General features: G+C 38.0%; 1 protein-coding gene and 1 long non-coding RNA gene across 3 annotated transcripts in view; one reads left to right on the top strand and one right to left on the bottom strand.

Moving 5' to 3' along the window:
- LOC117424173 (cadherin-13-like) overlaps window positions 1-27,657 on the top strand; it is a 581,895-nt gene that overhangs the window by 224,233 nt on the left and 330,005 nt on the right. For both annotated transcript variants that reach the window (XM_058992546.1, XM_058992547.1), the window contains exons 3-4: window positions 1,538-1,749; window positions 22,735-22,851. In XM_058992546.1, coding sequence (XP_058848529.1) covers window positions 1,538-1,749; window positions 22,735-22,851 — 329 coding nt within the window. The remainder of the gene's footprint in view (window positions 1-1,537; window positions 1,750-22,734; window positions 22,852-27,657) is intronic.
- Window positions 10,666-27,657, bottom strand: part of LOC131698762 (uncharacterized) — a 39,984-nt gene continuing 22,992 nt past the window's right edge. The window contains exon 3 of the long non-coding RNA XR_009307772.1: window positions 10,666-11,159. This is a non-coding gene — a long non-coding RNA (uncharacterized LOC131698762). The remainder of the gene's footprint in view (window positions 11,160-27,657) is intronic.

Here is a 27,657-nt window from a genome sequence, read left to right on the forward strand (position 1 = left end):
CCTGCTTTCGTTTTGTGTAGTAGACATCTTTCACACTGTACATGTTTCCTTTGCATGTTGTATTTCAATGTATTATTATGATTAATGTTGCATTCAATAAAAATAAAAGTCTGTGCTGTGTAAATGGTTGCGGGGAAAAAAAAACAAGACAGTTGTTCTCATTTCCAACTAATGAAAGGACCCACCCACAATTATAGCAGCACTGTGTTATTTCAATATACATCCCTAAAGTCTTAGATATAGCTCCAGCGGATTCGGAATGTTTGCAGAATGGACACGTATCAAATAAACTAGCAAATGAGATTCGGAAACAGTGTATTTCCTTTCGGAATGAGGTCTTTGAGGATGAAAGCAGGTACGAGTTCCTTCCTTATGGAAAATTAGATGGACCATGTTTGTCACACAGACTAGTGTGTTTCCACATGGAGGTAATATAGCTTATACAACGCTTCATTGGGCATGCGTCGGTACTTTTCAGAGTACATGTGAGGGTACACGCGGAAGACATGCTTTTTGACTCAGAAGAGATGCTCGAGAACAGTGATTTTGGACATGGCAGTGTGGCATTATGCAGATATTTGGCCGCATATGGATTATTAGACTATGACCAAATACATTTGAAACAGCAAGGTGAGATAGTTTATGTTTTATCTTTCATGTAGTGCTGATGTACCCTTTAACTCGAAAGCTAATTTTGAGCTTTTCACTAGTCAGAGTACAGTTACACTGCACTGATGAGCCCCAAACAGTGTGCAACATGTCTTCTAAAACACTGAATATAGAAGCCTTTTGGTAACTTTCATGCAATTTGATTAGCTCTTGTAATGCTGACATTTGCATAATGACATGGTGGTAAAACATGCTAGAAATAATGGTAAACTAAGCGTAAGCATAGCGTAAAGGTAAACATAGTAAACGTATCTATTAGAATCAAAGCAATATGTCAAATGCAGTTTAATTGTGTCGTTCCGATATTGCTAATGCACGAGTTCATATATTTGTAAATAGGGTTTGAAGTAGATCACATGTACTGTGTTGATTTCACCTGTATTGGCTATGGTTCATTATAGAAGCAGGTAACCTCATGTCAACGGTTGTGTATTATAACTGGAGTTGTCTTATCCTTGCACACTGCCATTATTTCCAAGTCTTTTTATATTGAGAATTTGAGTTGATTTGAGAAGTTTCTTTAAGTGTTAATGAAAGTATTTTTTTTTTCTGTTTCTTTCTACGTGACACATACACTTCTGAGGGAAATCTTCAATTAATTAATTAATGTTATGCATGATCTCTTTTGCAAAGGTACAGTAGATTCTCAAATGGTGCCTCTAGCCAGACTACCATAATTAATCAGCCACTGGAATGCTTTGTCTTCTGCACAAATTCTATTTTCATATCACTGATCATTGTGAATGAGCACATCTTGATACGATTGCACCGTACCTTTTCCCTAGCCATTGGCAGACATGGTGATCGTGTCAAAGCGGTTCTCAGTTGTCTTTTCCTATTTGTAAAACCCCTTCTTTTTTTTTTAAAGTTAACTTTGATGACTGTCACGGAAATGAAAATGTGAACTTCGAAGTGTCCCACCCGGCCTTCATCGTAGACGAGGATGGGTCAGTGGTCCCACTCAGAGATGTCACAGACAGTGGCTCCACCCTCTTCATCCACGGCCGAACTGCCTTCGCTGATGACATGGTGGAGATTAAAATTCATGGAGCGCCAGAAAGACGTCCTCAGACTTTGAAGGTAAAGAGTCGCCATTTCCAGATGAGGTGAACACTGTAGGAGTCTATAAAGACATGTCCCATGAGACAAACCTTGTGTTCATAAAAATACAGTCTACCAGTCAACTGCAAAATAGGCAGTGATCTGTTTGGCTTAGTAATATATGGCTGGTGGAAAAGGGGAACATTAAAAGTATTTGTAATAGAGGGAGAGAATGGTCCAAACTTCTACATATCCAAGATATGGATCCATATGACAGTAGAAATGACTGCCCCACTTACTTCCCCACTAAACCACTAAAGGCTACCAAACTATACCAATACCAGCAACTGGTTGAGTTACATTTAACTTGGCTGCCAATACATCCCTGTCCATCTCCCCTAGGTATAAAGAGTGCATCAGCTTGGGCCAAATATCAATAACTGGTTACCTCACTGAGGGAATGCAGAGAGACTGCAGGAGTTGACTTAACTATCCACAGTCACACTGCAAACTGTTGGTTTTCCCATATACGCCCTGCTGCCATATGAACAGATCTGCTGTGGTTACACAAAGACAAGCATTATATTCTGTCACTGAGTGGTCCATCATTTTGACGCGTAACAGAAAAGAAGTGAACTACAAGACTAGATATGTCTGAGACAGAAAAAAACACTAAAATACTGGTATGCACCCTGCATTTTCAGTGAGAACAACGAATGTGTTTTTTGTTTTGTTTATTTTAAACAAAACTACAGCCACAATGCAGACCACATAAAGACATAAAATAGTAACATTGAAATTCATTTTAAAAGGACAGAATGTATTGCTGTAATACAACTGTTTCATTTTGACATCTACCATAATAATGCTTTCACCTATGTGCTATTTTTTTTTTATTTAAAGTGTACAGTATTTACAAACTAAAAAGCTTTAAATGGACAAAGAATAAATAAATTGCTTTGGTAGCTATTTTTTGTTACACTTATCCTGAGCACATGTTCTTTCTCCGTAAAACAAATTTCTCCAAAGCATTTTCCAGCATTAAAATAATTACTTCAGTAGGGTGCTTTTGTTCTCCTGTCCACTTTTAAACTTGCAGACATTTTCAAGATTAATTATTGTTTCTTATCAGCAAACAGCTGGATATTTTTTCAGCACAAAACCGAATGGGTATTCATTAAGACTACTGTTCTTACACACTTATATTTTTGTGCTGTCAGCCTATTAGGCTCTGCAGATTTATCAGTTTGATCATCTGCTATTAATCTTTGTCTTGTTTACACTCGTAGTTACATATAGATGGATGGTTTCAAAATTACCTTACTAATAGATCACAGATTGCCAAACATGCAAATATTATGTCAAATCCTGTTTTGTTAAATAAGGGTGTTCCTCAAGGATCTATTCTTGGCACGTTATTGATTATCCTATATATTAATAACATTGGTGATAGCATTAAACATTGTAAATACCGTCTTTATGCAGATAATACTATTTTGTACTCATGTAATCCCTCTTCTTCTTTGGCAATTAATAATTTGCAGATTTTGATTCCATTCAACAAGCCTTAATTTATCAAAAGCTTCTTTTAAATTCTAGTAAGACAAAAGCTATGGCATTTCCTTCTACAAGGACAGATGCTACTAAAGAATTATCTTTAGTTACTTTAGATAACAAAGTTATTGAGATAGTTGACAACTACAAGTATCTAATTGGACAGTAATCTTGATTTTAAGGTCCATATTGATAATCTTGCAAAAAAATTCATGCTAGGCTTCTTTTATAGATGCCGATCTTATTTTTCTGTAGTTACAAAAACAAGGCTAATTGCTTGTATATTCTTACCACAAATTGATTATGGGGACACAGTCTGTAGGTTTTCATCGCTCTTAACATTAAGCAAACTGGATCCTGTTTATCATGCAGCCTTGAGATATATTACGAATTCAAGTTACAGTACTCATCATTGTGAGTTATACAGTTTGGTTGGCTTGACCACCTTGGCTTTGCGAAGGTTGAAGCACTGGTATATAAGGCTATTCTTTGTAAATTACTTCCATATATAAACAAATACTTTTATAGTCTCTTTTTGTAACAACAGTATTTGATCTCATACATTTTTTAAATTTTATGGTTACCAAAGTGCATGCGGAGGCTGCTAAAAGATCATTTGCCTATTTTGCTCCTTGGTCTTGGAATAATTTACAATCTAAACTTAAGTTGCAGTCCCAACTAACTTTAGTACAATATATATATATATACAGTACTGTGCAAAAGTTTTAGGCAGGTGTGAAAAAATGCTGTAAAGTAAGAATGCTTTCAAAAATAGACATGTTAATAGTTTATATTTATCAATTAACAAAATGCAAAGTGAGTGAACAGAAGAAAAATCTACATCAAATCCATATTTGGTGTGACCACCCTTTGCCTTCAAAACAGCATCAATTCTTCTAGGTACACTTGCACACAGTTTTTGAAGGAACTCGGCAGGTAGGTTGGCCCAAACATCTTGGAGAACTAACCACAGTTCTTCTGTGGATTTAGGCAACCTCAGTTGCTTCTCTCTCTTCATGTAATCCCAGACAGACTCGATGATGTTGAGATCAGGGCTCTGTGGGGGCTATACCATCACTTCCAGGACTCCTTGTTCTTCTTTACGCTGAAGATAGTTCTTAATGACTTTCGCTGTATGTTTGGGGTCGTTGTCATGCTGCAGAATAAATTTGGGGCCAATCAGATGCCTCCCTGATGGTATTGCATGATGGATAAGTATCTGCCTGTACTTCTCAGCATTGAGGAGACCATTAATTCTGACCAAATCCCCAACTCCATTTGTAGAAATGCAGCCCCAAACTTGCAAGGAACCTCCACCATGCTTCACTGTTGCCTGCAGACACTCATTCGTGTACCGCTCTCCAGCCCTTCGGCGAACAAACTGCCTTCTGCTACAGCCAGATATTTCAAATTTTGACTCATCAGTCTAGAGCACCTGCTGCCATTTTTCTGCACCCCAGTTCCTGTGTTTTCGTGCATAGTTGAGTTGCTTGGCCTTGTTTCCACATCGGAGGTATGGCTTTTTGGCCGCAAGTCTTCCATGAAGGCCACTTCTGACCAGACTTATCCGGACAGTAGATGGGTGTACCAGGGTCCCACTGTTTTCTGCCAATTCTGAGCTGATGGCACTGCTGGACATCTTCCAATTGCGAAGGGAAGTAAGCATGATGTGTCTTTCATCTGCTGCAGTAAGTTTCCTTGGCCGACCACTGCGTCTACGGTCCTCAACGTTGCCTGTTTCTTTGTGCTTCTTCAAAAGAGCTTGGACAGCACATCTGGAAACCCCTGTCTGCCTTGAAATTTCTGCCTGGGAGAGACCTTGCTGATGCAGTATAACTACCTTGTGTCTTGTTGCTGTGCTCAGTCTTGCCATGGTGTATGACTTTTGACAGTAAACTGTCTTCAGCAACCTCACCTTGTTAGCTGAGTTTGGCTGTTCCTCACCCAGTTTTATTCCTCCTATACAGCTGTTTCTGTTTCAGTTAATGATTGTGTTTCAACCTACATATTGAATTGATGATCATTAGCACCTGTTTGGTATAATTGTTTAATCATACAACTGACTATATGCCTACAAAATCCCTGACTTTGTGCAAGTGTACCTAGAAGAATTGATGCTGTTTTGAAGGCAAAGGGTGGTCACACCAAATATGGATTTGATTTAGATTTTTCTTCTGTTCACTCACTTTGCATTTAGTTAATTGATAAATATAATCTATTAACATGTCTATTTTTGAAAGCATTCTTACTTTACAGCATTTTTTCACACCTGCCTAAAACCATTGCACAGTACTGTATATATATATATATATATATATATATATATATATATATATATATATATATATATATATATATATATACAGTGCCTTTAGGAAGTATTCACCCCCCTTGGACGTTTTCACAGTTTGTTGTGTTACAACCTGAAATCTTGATGCATTTAAATGGGATTTTTTTTCCTTTGATTTACACAACCTACTCACACTTTCATGTGTGAAAACATGGGGGGGTGAAAAGAAAAATCAATTAAAAATAAAAACCTGAAAAGTCACCCCCTTTGCTATAACACACCTAAATAAGCTCAGATGCAACCAATTGCCTTCAGAATTCACACAGTAAGTTAAATGGAGTCCATCTGTGTGCAATAAAAGTGGTTCACATGATTTCAGATGAAATACAAGGTCCCACAGTTGGGTAGTGCATTCAAAGCAAAGATACTACCATGAAGACCAAGGAGCTTTCAAAACAACTCCGGGATAAAGTTCTGCAAAGTCGATCATTAAGAAGTGGCAGGTATACGGCACCTCCCAGAATCTGCTTAGAGCAGGCCGTCCTCCCAAACTGAGCAGCCGGGTAAGAAGGGCATTGGTCAGAGAAGCCAGCAAGAGGCCAATGACAACTCTGAAAGACCTACAGCGTTCCATGGTTGAGATGGGAGAAACTGTCCATGTGTTAACAATAGCTGAGGTACTCCACAAATCTGTTCTATATGGAAAAGTGGCAAGAAGGAAGCCATTTCTGAAAAAAGCCCATGTAAAATCCTGCTTGGAATTTGCAAGAAGGCATGTGAGAGGCATGTGAGAGGCATGTGAGATGTGGCAAAAGATTCTGTTGTCCGATGAAACAAAAAATGAACTATTTGGCCTAAATGCAAAGCGTTATGTCTTGTGCAAACCCAACACAGCACATCACCCAGGTAACACCATCGCTACTGTGAAGCATGTTGGTGGCAGCATCATGCAATGGGGATGCTTTTCATCAGCAGGTACTGAGAACCTTGTCAAGGTAGAGGGCAAAATGGATGGAGCTAAATAGAGGCAAATCCTTGAGGAAAACCTGCTTCAGTCTGCAAAAGACCTAAGACTGGGAAGGAGATTCACCTTTCAGTAGGACAATGACCCCAAGCACACAACCAAAGCGGCACTGGAGTGGCTTAAAAACAAGAAAGTGAATGTCCTAGAGTGGCCCAGTCAAAGCCCGGACTTGAATCAGATTGAGAATCTGTGGCAAGACTTGTAGATTGCTGTCCACCAACGATCCCCATCCAACTTGACAGAACTTGAACAATTTTGCCAAGAAGAATGGCTGAATATTGCACGATCCAGATGTGCAAACCTGGTAGAGACTTACCCCAAAAGACTCACAGCTGTAATTGCTGCCAAAGGTGGTTCTACCAAGTATTGACTCAGGGGGCTGAATACTTATCTAACCAAGACATTTCAGTTATTTTTTTATTTTTCATTAACTGTTGTTTCACAATAAAAATTATCTTGCCTCTTCAAAGTGTTGAGTAGGTTGTGTAAATCAAAGGAAAAAAATCCCATTTAAATACATCAAGATTTCAGGTATATATATATATATATATATATATATATATATATATATATATATATATATATACAGGCAGTAGACAAAAAAATGGAAACTCAATGTAAAGTCATTTAATAGGGCGTTGGGCCACTATGGTATCCCGCTCTGTGGAGTTCTCGGCGGACCATTTTTGATAAAACTGGCTGCTCAGACCCCAGGTTGAAATTTGCAGTCAATTGATCTGCAGTTGCTCGCCTGTTTTGCCTTGCACTTCGAATTAATGCACGGATATCACGATCCTGGAGTATGCACTTCCACCCACTGTTGCCCTTTGCTGATGATGTTATTGTATTTCTTGCTCTTATTGTATTACTTGTATTGTAACACTTGAAATGTATTTGCTTACGATTGTAAGTCGCCCTGGATAAGGGCGTCTGCTAAGAAATAAATAATAATAATAATAATGATGTCTTTCCCTCGGAGTTCCATGTCGACATCACCTTAGACACCGTTGCTCGTGAAACATCAGCAAGTTGAGCTGTCTTGGTCACTGAAGCTCCTGCCAAACGCGCTCCGACAATCACCCCTCTTTCAAAGTCACTGAGGTCTCCACTTGCAGCCATGCTAGCCATAATTACAGGCAACCAGGCCTGTCCAGCATTTTTATACATGAGCCTAAGCATGTTTGGCTGTTATTTGATTAATTAATGCATGAGCAACACCTATGTGGAAGCCCTTGCTTTCAATATACTTGGTGTCCCTCATTTACCCAGGTATATTTTTTTGTCCACTACCTATATATATATATATATATATATATATATATATATATATATATATATATATATATATATATATATGGCAATATATATATATATATGGCAAAAGCTTGGGACATTGTAGTACAGCATAGTATGTATATACAGCATATATGAGAGATGTTAAACTAGAGTATATGAAACCTTGGATCCTCGTATAGTTGCAGCGAAAACATTTAAAAAATAAGATTCAGGCCTTAACTCCGGCTAACACTAAATTCAATGAAACAAGTTTGTTTGGTAACAGTTTTAGGAACAGCTTTGCTGTTTCTATCACACTACCAATGAATCATCCCCTTTAACCCTTTGCAGTCCAATTATTTTGACCCTGTCAGGCTGGTCAGGTCTTATTTAATTTTGGGGAACAAAATAACACTTTAGACCATGTGCTGTTCAAATTGTTTACATAAAACGTGTTTCAAATCACTATATAATCAAAGTGATACCAATTTTTTCAAGCTAAAACAGAGTGTCTATAGAGCAATCGCTCATGTTCCAAACTTACTGTAAATCAATAAGACATCCCTAACAAAGAAAACTAGTAAAAAAATTAAAAAAAATCACTCAATTATTTGTTTTGTTGAGTTAGAGCAGTGGTGGGCAATTCCAGTCCTGGAGGGCAGGTGTCCCTCTTGGTTTTTGTTCCAACTGTAAATTACTTAAATGGACCAATTAAGTGCTTATTAGAAGCTTAATTGGCCCAATTAATTAATTTAGGGTACAGTTGGAACAAAAACTAGTAGGGACACCAGCCCTCCAGGACCAGAATTGCCCATCCCTGCAGAATGACTTTAGAGCAATCACTCAGGTTCCAAACGATTGTAAATCAATAAAATGTATGTATTTTATAACTATTTATTTGAGAACTGCAAAATACAAAAGACAAAAGAAAGTGCACAAATTTGAACCAACAACATTTATAGAACAAATATAACTACTGTATGTACATGCTATTCACATATTTATCTGTAAGTATCCAGTGTGTGATACTTTTCAATGCAGACACCTATCTATTTCAAAAGTATCTGCGCTTTCGGGTGCGTGTCTCCACCCCCACCCCCACCCCCACGTCTGGCACGTCATGATCGCTTTCTTCATTTTCCTCCACTGACTCGTCACTTTGAGAAAAATTTGTTTCTTCTTCACTGGATTCTTCAAAATCTTCATCTAAACTACTTTCATAGTCACTGACTTCTTCCTCTATCATCTCTGCAAGTTCTTCAGGCTGCCGTGTCTTTCTCTGCTGTCTGCTCTCTGCCATGATGCTCTCTCCAAGTCTGTCTCTGGCTGCTCTGTTCAAATCGTTTTTATTATTTATTTCTTAACAGACGCCCTTATCCAGGGCGACTTACAATTGTTACAAGATATCACATTATTTTTACTTTTTTTAACATTATATTTTACACATTATTTTAACATACAATTACCCATTTATACAGTTGGGTTTTTACTGGAGCAATCTAGGTAAAGTACCTTGCTCAAGGGTACAGCAGCAGTGTCCCCCACCTGGCATTGAACCCACAACCGCCTTCTGGGGAGCATCCTGTCAGCTTTCTCCGCTCAGAGCCGACACATGACCTGTTAAAACAGGTTTTTTTGTGATGTCGGACTGAGGTATCGTGAAAGCCAAGTCTATAAATGTAGATCTTCTCTCTCATGTTAGGCTGACATTGTGCATTTGCAACAGCCTTAAGGGAACATTTATATAGGAAGAAATCAAAATGATTCTACTGTATTCTCCCTGACAATCCACAGAGCTATTACAATATTATGCACTAAGGTCTTGAAATGGAAGTGTCACCTCTAAGCTATTGCAGTATTTAAATGCAATGTATCAGGCAATTATACAAGTTGTATTATGCTATTATCTCACATTATTATTTAATTCATTAACAGGCATACTAAAGATGTAACAATTATTTGTAGTGGTGTAATGAGGGATCCTTGCAGTAGTAACATCACAGGGAATTGGATAATTTGTATCACTTAGAAGATTAGAAACAGTTTATTGTATTTCTATTCCGTAGTTTATGTGCACATTTGAGTGGAACTTTTTAAACTCTTAAATGGCTACTGTTGGAAAACATGGAACAAGTATTGAATAGCAGTTTGCTACGCATGAGGAATGACGGCTGTATTCATGTTATTTTTCTGAAAAGTGATTTAACATTGGATAGAAAAAACTGTTAGTTCCAAAAATGCAAGCACTGCTGTGATAGATGAAAGCTGCAATATGGTAGAGAAGTTAAGATTCTTTTGTGTCAAAGCAAATGGCTGGCCAGCAGCACACGGCTGTACAAACAAGTCCTTTGATCTCCAGCCCTGACATGAAAGAAGTTTGCCCTTCGGGAGTCCACTGGGGTATAAAACTAGTTAAACAGGTTTTTGCTTAGAAAATACAGCTGGTTTATGACGGGGTCATAAAGCTAGTTTTCAAGGGGACCGAAGGAGCCAGGCTCTAAGACTTCAGAGAGATCCAAAGAGATAGTTCCACTGGGATCAAAGGGTCTTAGGCAAATCGGAGAGATAGAAACAAGGAAGATGACAAAAACCAGATGTATGGACCTTTGTGGCACCAGGGTCTGAAGACTGCACTGAGTTCAGAGATCTTCACACTAGATCACACACACACACACACACACACACACACACACACACACACACACTCACACACACACACACACTCACACTGAATGAAATATATGGTAATAGGATAATGAGTTGTACCTTTTCTATTGGTTAAGTGTCAGAGAAAGAGGAGGAGAGAGACACCTATGCAGAAGGGTATTTAATGTCATGCAACAATTGTAAGAACGAGTATTCTGTTTGTCCTGTACCTGGGACCAGGCTCCCTGCATATTTCAATAAACCTAACAACTGACTGAAGAAAAGGACTCTGTGCAGTTTCTTGAATCTACTTACTCATCATCCTCTTTTTTAAGTTACATCAGCTACCATTGCCATTATTGAATCCTATGAACCTCAAGTTGTCAGATATACTTCTCTCAGAATATTTGTCCCAGCACTATTCTTCTCTTAGATTCCCATCTATCAGCTCAGCAGCGATGATGGGGCAGAATGTCGCTCCACTGTTTTCTGTCTGACACCAACTCCAGGGCTTCATTCATCTTTAAGCCTTCCTGCTGCAGGTTGTTCATGATGGTATCTGTCTTGCGAATCCTTGGTCTTCCCCTAGGTTTCATTTCATGTCCCTCTCTGGGCATTGCCATTAGGGGTCTTCTATCAGTGTCCAGTCTTGATATAGCACTATTAAATATAAAAAATAGGAACAAACCTGACATTTTACTTTCTCATTAAGATAGAAGGAAACTGACTCACCAACTGCCCTTCTTTTAATCATTCAAACAACAGCAATATTTAGATCACAGTTTGGATCAATGGAATCAATCTACTGTCTGCTAAACAATAGAGAATCAGCCCAGGGTTCCCTTTCACCTTTTATTTTTTTCTTGTGAGCTTGGAGGTATTCAGAAAAACACATCTGACAAGAGACCTGCTAACCAATGGATTTCGGTTTTCTAGTCATTTACTTCTATAACGGTGGCTTTAATTTACTTCAGAGAAGGGGGAAAGAAGAAGGATGCTGGGGTACAGGGTATAGTGGTAGAGGGGATCTTTTCAATGGACTTTAACAAAAAGTACTGTAGCCATTTGTGGCAAAGTGCCCCGTCCCTGTGTGCATTTGTGTGTTTTGTGTATGTATGCGTGCGTATGTTAATGTTGGTGTATAGATTGGTACACGGGATATAAACGGGTCTGTGTTTCACGTATATTTAAAAAGTGTAGATTTGTATGTAGGCACGAGGAGGGCACAAATCACTTCACGTGCTGGTTAAATGTAATATGTGAGCACGGGGTTGCACAGAATTAATTCACGTGCTGGGATTCAAGTGAATAATTAATTAGTAATTGAATCCCAGCACAACAGTATAAATAGGCACATTTTTAGTCGGTCAGGGTTAGGTGTTCGGTGAATGGAGAACGGGATTGGAGACGGAGGCAAAGATAATAATAAGAAGAAGAATAATAATAATAATAGTTAAGTGTTTTCACTCACCGTGTTTGTTCGTCTGTCCTGCACCGTCTGTTTAGTGTTTAGTCGTTTTGTTTGTCTCTTTATTTTGGCGTGTAGTGCCGTGTCCTGTTTTGTGTACTGTTTAAAACCTTTTATTTGTTATTAAACGCTGAGTGCAGCCATTGCACTCAGCTCATCACAACCACTGTCTTTGTTTGAATTCCTGTCTGGTCTGACGCCACCCACTCTGGCCGTCTTTGTGACACCATTGTATAAGGGAGTCAGCTTGAACGCTTTGCATAATACTTTATGTTTTAATATCTGTATCAAGTGAGTGATTGGGTAATACAGTTGCACTGCAGTGCTTCTTTAAATAGACAGCACCCCGGAGCAAATGGGTTGAAAGCAGCTGTCTGGGTACATATTGGAGAGAGCTACAGCTGTTGGACTGCTGAGCAGAAGGAAGGTGTTGTTTCATTCTCTGTGTGCCTGTGTTCAACAGGGCAGAGCCTTGGGAGCATTGTATTGGTTTTCCAATGCACTGCCGCTGTTTAAACACTGTAGGAACACGTGGGGAAAATTTTCCTTATAAGGCAGATTACCAGCTCACCCCAGACGTGTTAGTTTACACTGAAGCCAAAGCTAAGACAGCCAGGGCTCTAAATGAGCATCTCTCTATCCAGAGACACCTGTCTGTTTAAGTCAGTATAGCTGTTTCCAGCAAATCAAAAATAGTTATCTAAAAATAGTTATGTAGATTCTGGCCCTGTCAGGTATTAGGACCCCATCTGACAGCACTTAAAGTTAAAGGGAGTTTAAAGTTTCAGGTAGGGATCCTAATGCCTGTTGCACAGGGAGTGAATCTACACTCCCTGTGTGATGGAAGATTACATAGAGTGAAAATAATGTTTGGGAAAACTAAAGTATCTTTGGTAACACTTTTTTATTTATTTTTTATTTTTTTAATTTTCTAAAACAATTGGCTGAGCGCTGCCCGGGTAGGGATGGCTTAGGTCGGCAAGGGAATCCACGGCTCACCGCGCATCAGCGACCCCTGTGGCCGATAGGGCGCCTGTGGCTCTGCAGCGGAGCCGCCAGATCTGTGTTGTCCTCCGGCACTATAGGTCTGGTGGCATTGCTGTGGATCTGCAGTGCGAAAAATGACGGCTTGGCAGGAGCACGTTTCGGAGGACGCGTATTCCAGCCTCCGTTTCCCGAGTCGGCGGGGGGGTTGCAAGTGGTGAGCCGGGGATACAGATAATAATTGGGCATGCTAAATTGAGGTGAAAACCAGGGTAAAATAATTGCCGACGACTAAATTATAAAAAAAAAAAAAAAAGAATGATATCGGGGGGGGGGGGGGGGGGAGTTGTCATTAGAGGTACTTTTTTATTCTTTTTGTACATCCCTTTAATGGTTTTACGAATAGCAGATCCTTTAACCCTCTCATTAACATTAGTAGCTATAAACTTGTTTTTTACTGACTCCTTACAGTACCTTATGACATTTGCTGTCATTATGAGGGATTATTGTTACAATTGTTCAAATGCTATTATTATCATTATTATTATTATTATTATTATTATTATTATTATTATTATTATTATTATTATTATTATTATTATTATTATTTGATAACTCTGTGTTAAGGAGCTTTCACCTGAATTAAGAGCTGCCCTTCAGTTCTAATTGCCTGCCATAGACATATGTAACCTAAGCTAGGAGGCTGTGTGGTCCAGTGGTTAAAGAAACGGCTTGTAACTAGGAGGTCCCCGGTTCAAATCCCACCTCAGCCACTGACTCATTGTGTGACCCTGAGCAAGTCACTTAACCTCCTTGTGTTCCGTCTTTCAGGTGAGACGTAATTGTAAGTGACTCTGCAGCTGATGCATAGTTCACACACCCTAGTCTCTGTAAGTCGCCTTGGATAAAGGCGTCTGCTAAATAAACAAATAATAATAATAATAATAATAAGCTAGATCAATCAAAGTGCCTTTATAGAAGTACCTACCAGCAGCATCTAGTGATATTCCACGGCTATGCACAAGCTGGCGTTTACTAATAAAAACAAATTTTGTCTGATCTGGCTTACTAACATATGTCTGTCATACAACTAAAACCAAATAGCAGCTCCTGAAATCATAGTCAAAGCACCTTACAGAGGCTTATGAAAAGCATTAGAGTCCTTGCAATATGTATTGCTCACAAGGGTTGCAAACATCATAGAAAGGTTAGGGGACAATAGGGGGAAGAAACATAGTTTCTCCACATTATAAATATTTGTTTTCCCCATAATCAAGAGGTTTTCAAAGAGATCTAGTTCGCCAGTAGTACCAACATTATTGTAGGTCAGCTGTCTGGATTCCCAAGATTGTTCTGACCTTCTGGCTTCCTCGCCAGTTCTGTCAGGGGACCGATCAGTTGGCTGATTGTCTTGGAAGGTTGTCTGTGACATTAAAGCCCAGCTAGGCAAAGTCAAAAATGAATAATACTGACAATAATATATGCAAACAGAGTGACTAGATTTACAAGGACATGACTTTGCCGCAATTATTAGCCCTTCTATTCAGGAGAGATGCTGATTGTATGTTGACGGAGCATATACTTGCTCAGCACTTCAAAACATTTTTATCGTAATGAACACTTCATTAGCTATCAGAGTGACATTTGCAGAGTTGCGGTTCACATTTTGAGGTGTAAATGTAAATATACTGCAAGGAGTTTCAATATTTAATACAACCCCATCCCCTGAGAGCACAATACGTAATACAGGAAACAGACATGCATATGTTACTTACTTTTTTATTGAATATGATTTATTGGTCAAGATTCTCTGTGTCAGATAAAACGAGCTGTAAAGCAAGAAACTAGCAGAGGAATTGGTATAATTTGTTGATCTACATTCTACGCAATAATCTAAACAACATTTTCTTGCGTACATCATTGGAAAATAATCCTGAAATGAGCTATATAGATCTCAAATGTTCAGTTTTAAAAGAAACATCATACCCAGTACTATACTCAGTTAAAGATAGTTCTCAGTTTGCTTGCCTTATTTTCAGGAAGTGTGTTACTGTTTCACTTCCTAGGTCATTCTGCCCTGTCAGTCAATAGGGAAAGCAGCCGGTTCAAAACATAACAACTGGATTTGAAGGGATGGGAAAAAAAGTAGTCGCCAGGTGACATTATAAAGGAAGTGCAGCACTATCTGAGACTAAGGCTTGAAAAATTGGATTTATTTAACAGTGTGCAATACCAGAAATCAGGTTTGAAAATGATTTTACATGTTTGCTAAAATATGTGTTTATTTCAAAACTGGACATGTGAGACCTCAATGTCGAATGGAAGCACATTGCAAGAGTGATTGGAATTATTTTGTCAGCTACAGCCACAGTAATGGACTTGCAAGACAGGTTAAATCATTTTCTATCTTTCTCCCCAGTAGCATCTTGAAGAATAGTTTTCGCCATATTAGTTCAGGTCACACACATGGAGCTGCAGTGTGTTTTAATCCCCCTTTCTTGGTCTAACAATAGATTAAAAGAGAATTAACAGCAGCGTCTGAGCCCACTTCACAGTCCCTTCATCAGGTGTGACATTTTCCAGTTTCACAGATATTTTCATTTTATAGGTTTACTCGGCAGCCAAAGACAGCATGAAATTAAGCTTTTAAGAAAGTAAATCCATATTAAACAGTAAGTGGCCTTTTTCTGGTTCCAGGCCTATGTGATGCATTATGGCTGCAGATGGAACCCGTGTAAAATTGTGAAACAGTCTTGGAACATCCATCCAGAACTTCATAATGCGCACATGATTATACTTGGGGTGAAGTTCACAGTACATGACAGTAAATGACAGTTTGGAAAGAGACAAAAAAAACAAGGGAAATACATGCTTCTGGTAGCAAATTGACACAGAGAAGCAGATTTTTGAGGCTAAGCCAGTACCACCCGAGTTGATACTAGAACAAGATAAGATGATTTTTTTAAAGACATTTTGTTAGTGGCAGTGTGCCATCTGCCTTTGGGTGACAAGATGTTGGTATTACTTCGATTTATGTTCTTGGCATAGTGGTGAATGCAAGATGCACTGATCAATAAGGCTCAAACTCTAACAGTGCCCAACACTTCATATCTCTATGTTTCAAGCCTGTCAGGCTGCTGAAAGTCTTCTTTGTCTCCCAACTGGATTGTGCAAGGACCAGCACCAGAGTCTTTCTAAAAGTGGGTGGGCCAAGGTCGGGGGGGTATGAAGTATTTCTATGGATAAATGAATCCAATTTAACAACTACGTCAAATATTGAAGCGGGTTATATATTTATAGTCTACTGGTTATTTAAAGTTTGCAACAACAGTACGACTACACTACTATAATGACTACGAGTACTACTAATAATGAGCTTGTTATCTGAATGTTGGGTAGTGAGTGGTATCCCACAAACATTGTTTAATTTCTACAGTTATTTACTGCTTCGGACACAAATTGCATGAAATGGTAACACATGTTTCAACAGTTGTATAGTGTTACAAGATGACAAATGTAGCAGCATTCGCTATCACACATAAACTCGGCTTCTCTGCGCTCATCCTTTCCCATATGATTTGTTAAAAGCTTCAATGTACCTCTGTAGAAGCTGTGCTGCCAGCTAGCGAAACACAGTTCCGGAGTCGTCTTAATTTGTGGATTTATTTGACTTATCTGTGTCACTGTGTTTTGGAAGAACGATGAGATTCAAGGTATTAAAAAAATATATATATACTGTATATATATTTTTTTTTTTTCTTCTCGTCCTCTCTGTTAAAAGTGGGTGGGCAGTGGCCTATTGGCCCACACGTCTCCGGCACCTATGTTTGCAAGACACATTTGTCTTTTAAAAGGCGGGTGTTACTACCGTAGGGTTTTTCTGGTTTTGTGGTAGCTGATTTTCTTTATTGGTTTTTGAAAAGAGCAAAATTAAGCAATCAAATACAATATACAGATAACAGGAGAATTGGTAATAACCCACCCGCCCATCCGCCCACCCACCAAAATTGAATTAAATGCAACTTAATAAAAAATAATAAGACAGATAAAGAAAAATAGTATATATAAATAATAAAAATATAACAAAAAGAAAAAAAAGGAGAAAAAGGTAGTGCAGTACAACCATGCCTAGATAGTACACAGCGGTCCAGCTAAGGTGGGGGCTGCGATTTCAGATTATTGAAGTAGGATAGAAAAGGATCCCAAGTAGCATAAAAGTTATCTGTACAGCCACAAACAGTACACTTGATTTTTTCCAGTTTTAAATGTTGCATCACATCCCTGATCCAGTGAGCATGGCTGGGCGGGGCAGACTGCTTCCAGTTCAATAACATAAGCCGCTTGGCTAACAGGGTGCTAAAAGCAAGTGTATCAGATTGAAGTTTGGACATGGTCACATCTTGAGGTAAAATACCAAAGAGAGAGATCTCAGGAGAGGGCTTAAGGGTTGTTGTAGAACATCAGTAAAAGTTTGAAAAATAGAACTCCAGAAAGTATGTAATCTTGGACATGTCCAAAACATGTGGACCAGGAAGGCCAGAGCCTGGTGGCATCAATCACAAGTTGGATCTATATTAGGATAGATTTTAGCAAATTTGGTTTTAGACAAATGAAGCCTATGAAGAATCTTAAACTGTATTAGGCCTTGTCTTGCACAGATATATGAGGAGTGCACTCAATCAAGAACATCTGAGAAGACCAGTCCAAGGTCCTCCTCCCACAGCGTCTTAAATTTAGATAAAGAGGTAGAGTTCAATGTGCAAATATTACCATAAATCTGAGACATACTTCCTTTAGAATTAGGGCTTGACACTATAATATAATCTAGAGGGGATTGTCGGGAAATTAACTATCGTTTTATAAGCAAAGTGTCGCACTTGAAGGTATCGAAAAAAGTATTTTCTCGGCAGACCAAATTTTTGGGAGAGCTGTTCAAAGGAGGCAAAGATAATGGAGGACTGCTGTAAAACTTACAGCGACTGTTATCAGACAAACCAGTCTGGGTCTGTTGTACACCTAAAACCACAGTATCCAAAAAAAAACTGTGCCCTGCTACTGGCGTAGCTAAAGATTCAGCGAAGAGGACAGAGCGGACGGGCGCTGTTGTGGATCCTATACCAAGGACTGAAGACTTTATTGCAGCTTTTTGTTGATTCTATCGAGAATTGAAAGCTTTGTTGCCGAGTTTGAACCAACATGGGATTGGAGACTTAGATGCTGAGAGGAGAGATTTTTGTACTGGACACTTCAACAGATTGTGTTTCCAAAACAGTGGACCAAAAGTCTAAGCTTCCAGGAACTGTTGAGTATAATTCCAATTGCATTTTCCTTTCATTGAACTAAATTAATTAATTGTAACACATTCACATAGAATTGAACTGTTAATTATTTACTTTGCGTGTGAAATAACTTTTAGTGAAACTTGATGAAGTAACTAATTAATCTACCTCATATTGTTCTATGAAGAATTTCTTTAAAAGTAAACTTGCCATATACTTAATCTATATACCATTGATAAGCTTAATGTGATGTATTCTAAGATTGTCTGCATCATTTCAGTTAGGCTGGGTGTGTGCTTGTATGTGGGTGTGTGTGTGTGAGCAAGGTACTAGCTACATCACAGCCTGCTTGCTGTTGAAGTTGATGCCTTGTGTGTGAGGAGACAGGCGGTGTTATATTTCAGTGAGAGCTTTGGACTTGTGTTTGGTGCTTAGAGACTAAGAGATTTACTTTCTGACTTGGCTGATTTCTGTGTATTATTTGTGTACTTAATAAAATACTACTGTTGATTAAACATTCCTTGTGTCTGCGCGTGAATGTGTGTTCATAGTAAATCCTCGATCTTTGTAACATGTTAATTAAATATTACTAATAAAAGAACTAATCAACCCAAATAAACATTAAATTATCAATTATTGAATTGTTCCTACACTGATGTAAAGTTATACTGATAGAAGATTCCAACACCAGGCCATAAAACCGCAAATGCACAGAAAAGAACAGGTCAGCAAAATAACAATGAAACCAAATAAAACTAAAACAAAAAGCAGGGAACAAAAACAAACCCTTTCCCCTAGCACCTCCCAAACTGAGGCGCACACATAGCCGTACAAAAAACAGCAACATATGCATATGCATCGTAACCAACTGAAGTCGTTAATCGACCTGCAGCTCCATCAACAAGAATGCAGACTAACCCAGTAAATATATATGAAAATATCTCAGATTCAGAGTAATTATGAGCATGGGATTAAGGTTAATAGTACAAGTACTTGGACTCCTCCGGATGGAAGAGATAAATGGTCAGATACGTATATTGAAGTACTTAAAATTATAGTAGGACTAAAGAAAAAATGATAGTCAGCACGATTGAGAATCCAACACACATAATAGCTGAAATAGCAGAAAAACAACTTAGGTCACATGTTGAGAAATGACCAAGCTATGTTAAGGATACAACACAATTTTTAAAAAGACTTGAATCACTAAAGCACAACCTTCCAGAGAATACAATTTTATTTTGCATGGATGTAAAAACCTTGGATCCAAGTGTCCCTCGTAAAGAAACTTTAGAAGCTCGTCAAAAAGCACTAGATAATAGACTAGATAAATCAATACCAACAGCAGAAGTGCTGAACATGATTAACATAGTTTTAGAAAACTGTTATTTTACATTTGTTGATAAGAATTACAACCAAAGAATGGTACAGCAATAGGATCTAAATTAGGAATGCATTTTGCCAGTACATACATGGGGAAATGGGAAGAACAATTACTTAGAAAAACGGAAAGAGAACCTTTAGAATACATTCGGTTTGTAGATGATATTTTGGGGGTTTTGACACATGGAGAAGGATCTCTTTTCCAGTTTCATAAAATGGCAAATGAAATACACAGTGATATTAAGGTGGACAATTGATGGCCAGGAAATGAAATAGAATTTTTAAATACCATAGTAAAACTTGAAGAAAGTTCAATTGAGACTGACCTCTTCTGTAAACCTACTGACATGCACCAGTATTTACACATGTCCTCTGCACATCCGATACACACTAAAAGGGCAATCCCAAAGGGTCTAGGAATAAGAATACGAAGAATATGCTCAAAAGAAAGTGACTATGTAAAACAAAGAAATGTATTAAAAACACATCTTAAAAAAAGAGAATACAAAGAAAGAATTATAGAGACGGAGTTAAGAAAAGTGGATAAACTAAAAAGAGATGATCTACTAGATTATAAAAATAGAAATAAAAAGGTGAAAAGAGTTCCATTAATAGTGACTTACTCAATATTTCTAAGATAGTTTGGAAACACTTGCAGATTCTGCGTAATACAGAAAAATTGAAAAAAGTATTTCTTAAGGCCTCAGTTGTAGCATTCAAAAGAGAAGCTAATTTAGGTGATATTTTAGTTCACAGTAAACATAAAAGAATAATTGACAGAATAGGTTCTACAAATACTTGCCCTAGTACATGTAAAGTGTGTAAATACATGGACAAAAGTAAAAATATAATTAAACATAAGAATACCACATATCCACTAAAAACTAATACCTACTGTAAAAATAGCAATGTTGTTTATGGAATAGTCTGTGAAAAATGTGATGAAATAAAATATGTTGGAGAGACTGGAACAATTTTATATAAAATAATTCAGAACCACCTTTCATTAATTAGAAATAAAAAAAAATGAATGAACCAATAGTACAGCACTTCACCAGTCAAGGACATGACATAAATGATATAAGGTTTGTAGTATTAGAACAGCTAAAATTAGACAATGCGACTGTAGCAGGGCGGTAGAGAGCCCTGCTGTGTAAATGTATTTATTTATTTTTAGAACAGGGTTTCCCCTCCGCAGCTGTGTTATTTTGTATTTTATTATTATTATTATTATGTAGTTATATGACAAGGAAGCGCCGTATGTTTTGTTATTGTTTTTGTATTCATTATTGTATTTATATATGACGGCGTAGCCGTGCGGTTTTATTTTAAAAACGTCTTCTGGCAGAGGCGAGATTGGTGCTCGTCCTCTACCAGGAATAATTAATAAACTCGTGCAGAAGGTGGCCATCTCCCGAATTAATTAAGTGATTCATTTTGAGGCTAATCGGGAGATGGTCACCTGCATAAAAGCCTGCAGCGCTCTCAGTTCGTGTGGGTGTTAGAGCGGAGAGAGCGAGCGAGGGGCAAACGGCAAACAAAACTAAAAAAATAAATACAGGATCAGTGAAGGCTACAGCCCAGCCTGACCTATATTGTTTAATATTTTGTGTTCGAGATTTGTTTTATTTAAACCTTTTATTTTGCTCTGCGAGCACAGTTTTTTCTGTTTGAACTATTTATTTTATTTTTGTATTTTTTAAATAAAACGCACTGCCGCGTCTTTTATTTAAAACTGCAGACTTGGTGTCAGTATTCTTCCCTTCCTGCATCTGACCTGACGTCACCGCCTAGCCATCCTGTAAATGGATAAATAGACTGAACACGATTATGCCATTCGGTACTCGGCAGAAAAGAATGAACTAATTAACTCCAATAAATATATAACATTTAAATAAATAATCAAAATTCATTCAAAAGTTGTGCATGCTGATGCGTTGGGGAGGTCAAATCAAGGCTGATCCTCAGAGCCAGCATTGCATGATAATATACATTTAATTTTTATAAAATAATGTTAATTAAAATTAATACAGATTTAAAGATATAAGTAAAAATTATGTCACAATATATAGAACACCATTACATCATGTAAGAATAAATCATGGATTTGAATATAAACAATAACAAGTAGTTGTCATGCCATCAGAAACCTCCAATGTTTTGATTCAAACACATGCTCCCTTGAGAAAGATATGTACAACATATCGAAACATTGGGCAGCTGGCTCCTGCTCCTATTTTCCAGGTCATCGGTTTTTTGTTTCAGCAATTTTGTCTCTTCTTGAATGTGATCCCCCTGAATGTTAGCCGAGTGTCCAAGATCATTGTTTGACAGAGACCGAGATCCCACAGCAAAGTGATGTGATTTTGGCTGCCATCTCTTGTCGCAATGCTGCAATCTCAAACATGGTCTCTTGATGAGATGTCGCTAGGCCGGTTGATAGTTCTTGTCGAAATGCCGACATTTCGGTCTTGATTTCCAGGCAAAATGAAGAACGACAGGCTGACAGTTCTTCTCGCAGCGTCTGTAGAGTGAGGGATGCAGCAATATCCGCGGCCGCAGTTGTCTCCTTGGCAGAGGCAGGCTGATTGGCCCTCGCTGTATTAAATACATCATCTTCCACCTGTTGAGGCTTTTTGTTCTTAAGTTTAGACATTCTGGCCTGTGTCACATATGTTTTATAAACAAAATCTAAATGTTTAGCTAGTAAAAAAAATACTTAAAAGTGGGAGCTAGTACACCACGCGTCTAGCACATCTTTAATGGAATCGGAAGTCTACGGTAGCTGATTTTGCTGCTTAGATTTTCTACTGTCTCTAGTCACACATAAAAAGCAAGATCAAGAAATGACAATTCACTGCCACATATTGTACTCAATTTCACTGTCAAATAGGAATCAAACTAAAATACCATTATAGTAAAAAACAAACAAAAAAAAGTAAAATAAGACCATTTTACTGTTAGAATAAAACAGTAAACTGTATTTGAATTATTTTAATGGCTGGCGTTGTTAGCAGCCTTCCACAATCATTTGGTGAGAAGTGCTAGAATGTGATCCAGCTGATGTCTTCAATGCTGGATTGTGCCCTGTGTGAACAGTACCTTCTCTCTGTGCTTGCAGGAGATACTGGGTCTTGGTCAGAGTCCTGCCTTTATGAGGACGAAGAGGTCTCTCCTGGCTCCCCCCATGTTTGTGCCAGAGAACCAGAGGGCCCCTTTCCCCAAAAGCATTGGCAAGGTAAGTCTTAAAAACGGTATTGTGTCAAATCTCATCTGAGTTCATAGGAGTGGACAGTTACCATTACAGAAATCAATTTTTGGATTGGTACTAAATGGATAACATTTAGGACATCTTGCTTATTAAATATCTAGCCTATTTTTGAAGAGGGGTCACATCTTTTCAGGCATTTTTTAAACAAGGGGTCTGATTGGAGTTAATGGACAATAAACATCCCTCCCATAGTTGTTTATTAATCCTAGTAAATGGATAACATTTAGGGTTACAACTGCTGTTGTAAGCAGGGTAAATGATTTGCATATATTTGAGGAGTGACATTTACCTACTCAGGCACACCAAGATTTATTTTTTTAAACAAGGAATCTGAGTGGGGTAAACAAGAACAAGAAATATTCCAGCCCCAAGTACAAGTAACCATGCAGGGGTGTTTTCCTCCTGCCTACCATTTAGGGATGTGTATATTCAAATATAGAAAAAAACAAGCATGTGAGCTTTGTCTTTCTCATGCCTCACTGATTTTAAAAGACGTTACTTTGCAAGCTGTGAACTGAGGTGGAGCCCGAATGCAATCAATGGGACTTCTTGCTTATGCATGGAAAACGCTGCGGTTTGTCTTTCTTCTTTTTATACAGTTTCTTTGGCAGTAACAGAGTGCTGGCATGGATTTATGAGACAGACAATCCATAAAAAACAGTCAGTTCGGAACCTGAGAATAGAGTACCTTCCTCCTAATCCACTTGCATGTCCTCCAGCGAGAGAGAACTCACCAGAGACACTCCATGTATCAGCCCACACTGGCCAGCCCAGCTTCATTGATTTGGGGATTTAACAGCCAGGGTGCCAGGAGAGAAGTGGTACGAAGATCAATGTTATCATACTGTATGCACTGAAGTCCAACTTGTGTAAGACTGGAAATGATTTATCTTAGTTTTTAGTGATTTCTTTTTTTTTTCATCAGACAAAAAACCCCTATATGTACTAGGGTCATGAACCAAACCTTCCTGAAAACATGGACCTTTATAATATTGGGTGGTATTTTGACTCCTATTTATGCCTTTTGATGCTAAGAATCAGGAATGGTAGCTTGAAAGCAAGATGATGATTAAAATCTGAATTTCAATCTGTGTCTGGCCTCCAGTGAAGGGACAGAACATCTTTGTCTTACAACAGCTTTGAAAAAATAATTGCAATGACTGAACTACCCACGTAGTGTCTAAAGGATGCCTCCAGGACACATTGGCAGCAGAACAGACACGACAGTGGGATAAACACAGCCCAAAAGCTTCTACTTTAATTCTGATGTTTTTCAGTAATAAGATAGCCAGTTGTGACATCTGCATGGATGTATACGGCCTATCATATCAACTGATAAAGGGCCGATTTAAGTAAATCAATCAGATACACTTTTAGAAATAGGGAGAACATGCAGTTGTAATCAAAAGTTTACATACTCCAATGGAAATGTATAATTTCCAGAAATTTCTTGAAAACAAATAATTATAGGAAAAATCTTTTGTAGCAAAAGTTTTGCTTTTGTGGATGAGGAAAAAAAGTTACAAGAAATAGATGTCTAAAATTATTTATTTCAGCAATTTCTTTGCAAAACTCCAAAAAAGCTAATTTGAAAGTATTCATACTCTATGATGCTATGATAGTATTGTCTACAAGGTGCTAGAAATTTCAATATGATCACACAGAACCTAATTCTAGAAAAGTCTAGAAAATGCTGGATTGTAGGTGAACATTCTTAGAGAGTATAAAAGGGTTAGGCATAGGGTGCTGTCATTACCAATAAGTCAAAATGGGAAAAAGTAAAGAGCTATCTGAAGACCTTAGGCAGAAAATTATTTTACTGTCATAAAGCTGAAGAAGGATACAGGAAGATTTCCAAGCATTTGAGTATCCCAATTTCAACTATTGTTTCTATTATCATGAAGTACAAGACTCATGGTACTGTCACAACGCTCCAGCGGTCTGGAAGAAAGAAGGTTCATTCTTAGAGAGTACAAAAGGGTTATGCATAGGGTGATTGCTGTCATTACCAATGCTAATTCAAAATATTCATACCCTGACAAGGAAAATATCTTAATAAATTAATATCTAGTTGAGGCACCTTTGGCAATAATAACCTCTTTTAAACAATTAGGATATGTAACAGGAATGTGGTGCCGCTACGTTTATAGGAATGGAAAGTATGCAATATACTGCAGCTACCACAACTCCGGTAGGTTGAGGAGCAAAAGGATCTGGGTCCCTGCTCCCAACGCTACTTTCACCCCCTATCCCCCTTTATACCTCCCCCATTATATCAAGGTTTTAATCAGGGCCTAGGCTACCCCTTCCACCATAAAACTAAAATAGTTAATGTACCTACCAGCTATTACATATTAATAGTATGTTGGATAGCTAAATAATTGTGTATTAGATTTATTAGAACACAGGCTGGATTAGAAGGGCTCTGATTATATACAGTGCTGTGAAAAAGTATTTGCCCCCTGTCTGATTTTCTGCATTTTTCCACATTTTTCACATTGTATTTGGTCAGATTTTTTTGTGTTGGTTGTAGTAGTATATAGAGGGAGTCTGAGAGAAAAAATGACACCAACGTTTGGTGCTTCTTTCATTTGTTTGGTGTGCAAGTTAATCAAACATGCAATCTTCAGGTGTGAAAAAGTTATTGCCCCCCTGTCACAAGGCTGGCTGAGTGGTGACATCAGAACCAGGAAATGACTAACACAGATAGGACGGATGAAATGGTAAATGCGCTTGCTTGCGCCGGTTTATTGTAAATAAAAAGGTTGAACAAAACAGAAAAACACGGCACTTTGGGCCAAAATAAATAGACGAACAAGACAGACAGTGGACGAACACTAAACAAGTATGGTGCTGGTGCTTCCAGCACTCGTAGCAATTATTTTCTTACTTTTTTTATTCTCCTCTCCACACCCGTTCTCCACTCACAAACACACAACCCCGAGTGAGTAAAACGTGCATCTATATACACTGTTGTGCCGGGATTCAGTTACTAATTAATTATTCACTTGAATCCCAGCATGTGAACTAATTCTGTGTAACCCCGTGCTCACATATTACATACTTTAAATGCACGTGAAGTGAAGTGCAATCCCGTGCCTAAATACAATTATACATTTTAAATAACTTGTGCTACACACACCCATTTATATCCCGTGCAGCAACTACAATACACCAACATTTATACACTACATACAACATAAAACACAAATGCACACAGGGGCCGGCCACATTGCCACACCCCCCTAGTTAACTCAACCCAATTAAAGGGATAATTAGGGTCAGCTGTTTGAGTACTTTGGTTAACAACCAGGCCTGACTTGGGCCAGCCCTGCCCAATATAAATCTGACTTTGGCCCTTACCATCAGAGTGAAGTTATCAGTACAAAGGTTTTGGGGGCTGATTCGTGAAAGTGATTTACAGTATAATCGTTCACTTCTAAATCTTTTGTAGTCATTTTTGTATTACTTTAGTATAAATACATGTTAATTTGGATTCATATGTTGTTTTTTTCTGACTTTATGTGAACGAAAAGACACAAAATTCGCCCGTTTTCTCATTGGAAATAGGTAAATTTTAAAATATCACATAATAGCCATTTTCTATACTTTTGAGGCATAAGCAATTAGGAAATAACACTTACTACCCAGGAACCAAAAAAAAAATAATAATTGTTACACGGTGAAACCAAACACTGCATTCCACAGTAAGAACCTAATACCAACGGTCAAGCATGGTGGTAGTGTCATGGTTTGGGGATGCTTTGCTGCATCAGGACCTGGACACCTGGCCATCATTGAAGAAACCATGAATTCTACAGGAGAATGTCAGGCCATCCGTCCGTGAGCTGAAGCTGAATCGCAGCTGGGTCATGCAGCAAGACAATGATCCTAAACATACAAGCAAGTCTACATCAGAATGGTTGAAGAGCAAGAAATTTAAAGTTTTGGAATGGCCTAGTCAAAGTCCAGACCAAAACCCCATTGAGATGTTGTGGCAGGACCTGAAACGAGCAGTTCATGCTCGAAAACCCACAAATGTCACTGAGTTGAAGCAGTTCTGCATGGAGGAATGGGCCAAAATTCCTCCACGGCACTGTGAGAGACTAATCAATAACTACAGGAAGCATTTGGTTGCAGTTATTGCTGCTAAAGGTGGCGTAACCAGTTATTGAGTCTAAGGGGGCGATTACTTTTTCACACGGGGGCATTGGGTGTTGCATAACTTTCTTTAATAAATAAATGAAATATGTATCACATTTTTGTGTTATTTGTTCACTCAGGGTCCCTTTTATCTAAGATTAGGTTTTGGTTGAAGATAACATTCAGTGTCAAAAATATGCAAAAATGCAGAAAATCAGATGGGGCAAATACTTTTTCACAGCACTGTATATATATATATATATATATATATATATATATATATATATATATATATATATATATATATATATAAAATGATTGAGTGCGAACAGGCTTCTATTTTGCATAGATGCCCACTCCCTTCCAGACCAACACAGACCCCGGGAGGTGTCCCTATTCCAAAATTGTAGCTTAACTTATTTATTTACACAATAAATGCTATACTTGGACTTGTTCATATAAAATAAAACAAAATTGGTGTTATTTAATAATGAAAACAAAAGTTAAATGCAGATATATATATATATGCTGATATCTGTACTAATAATTTAAAAAATTCAGTTCTATACTTTTCTTTTCAATAACACACTGCAATGTTTACAGTTTCAAACTCTCATAGTTACGTGTCTT

Source organism: Acipenser ruthenus, chromosome 19 (assembly GCF_902713425.1).
Source record: "Acipenser ruthenus chromosome 19, fAciRut3.2 maternal haplotype, whole genome shotgun sequence".
NCBI classification, from domain to species: domain Eukaryota; kingdom Metazoa; phylum Chordata; class Actinopteri; order Acipenseriformes; family Acipenseridae; genus Acipenser; species Acipenser ruthenus.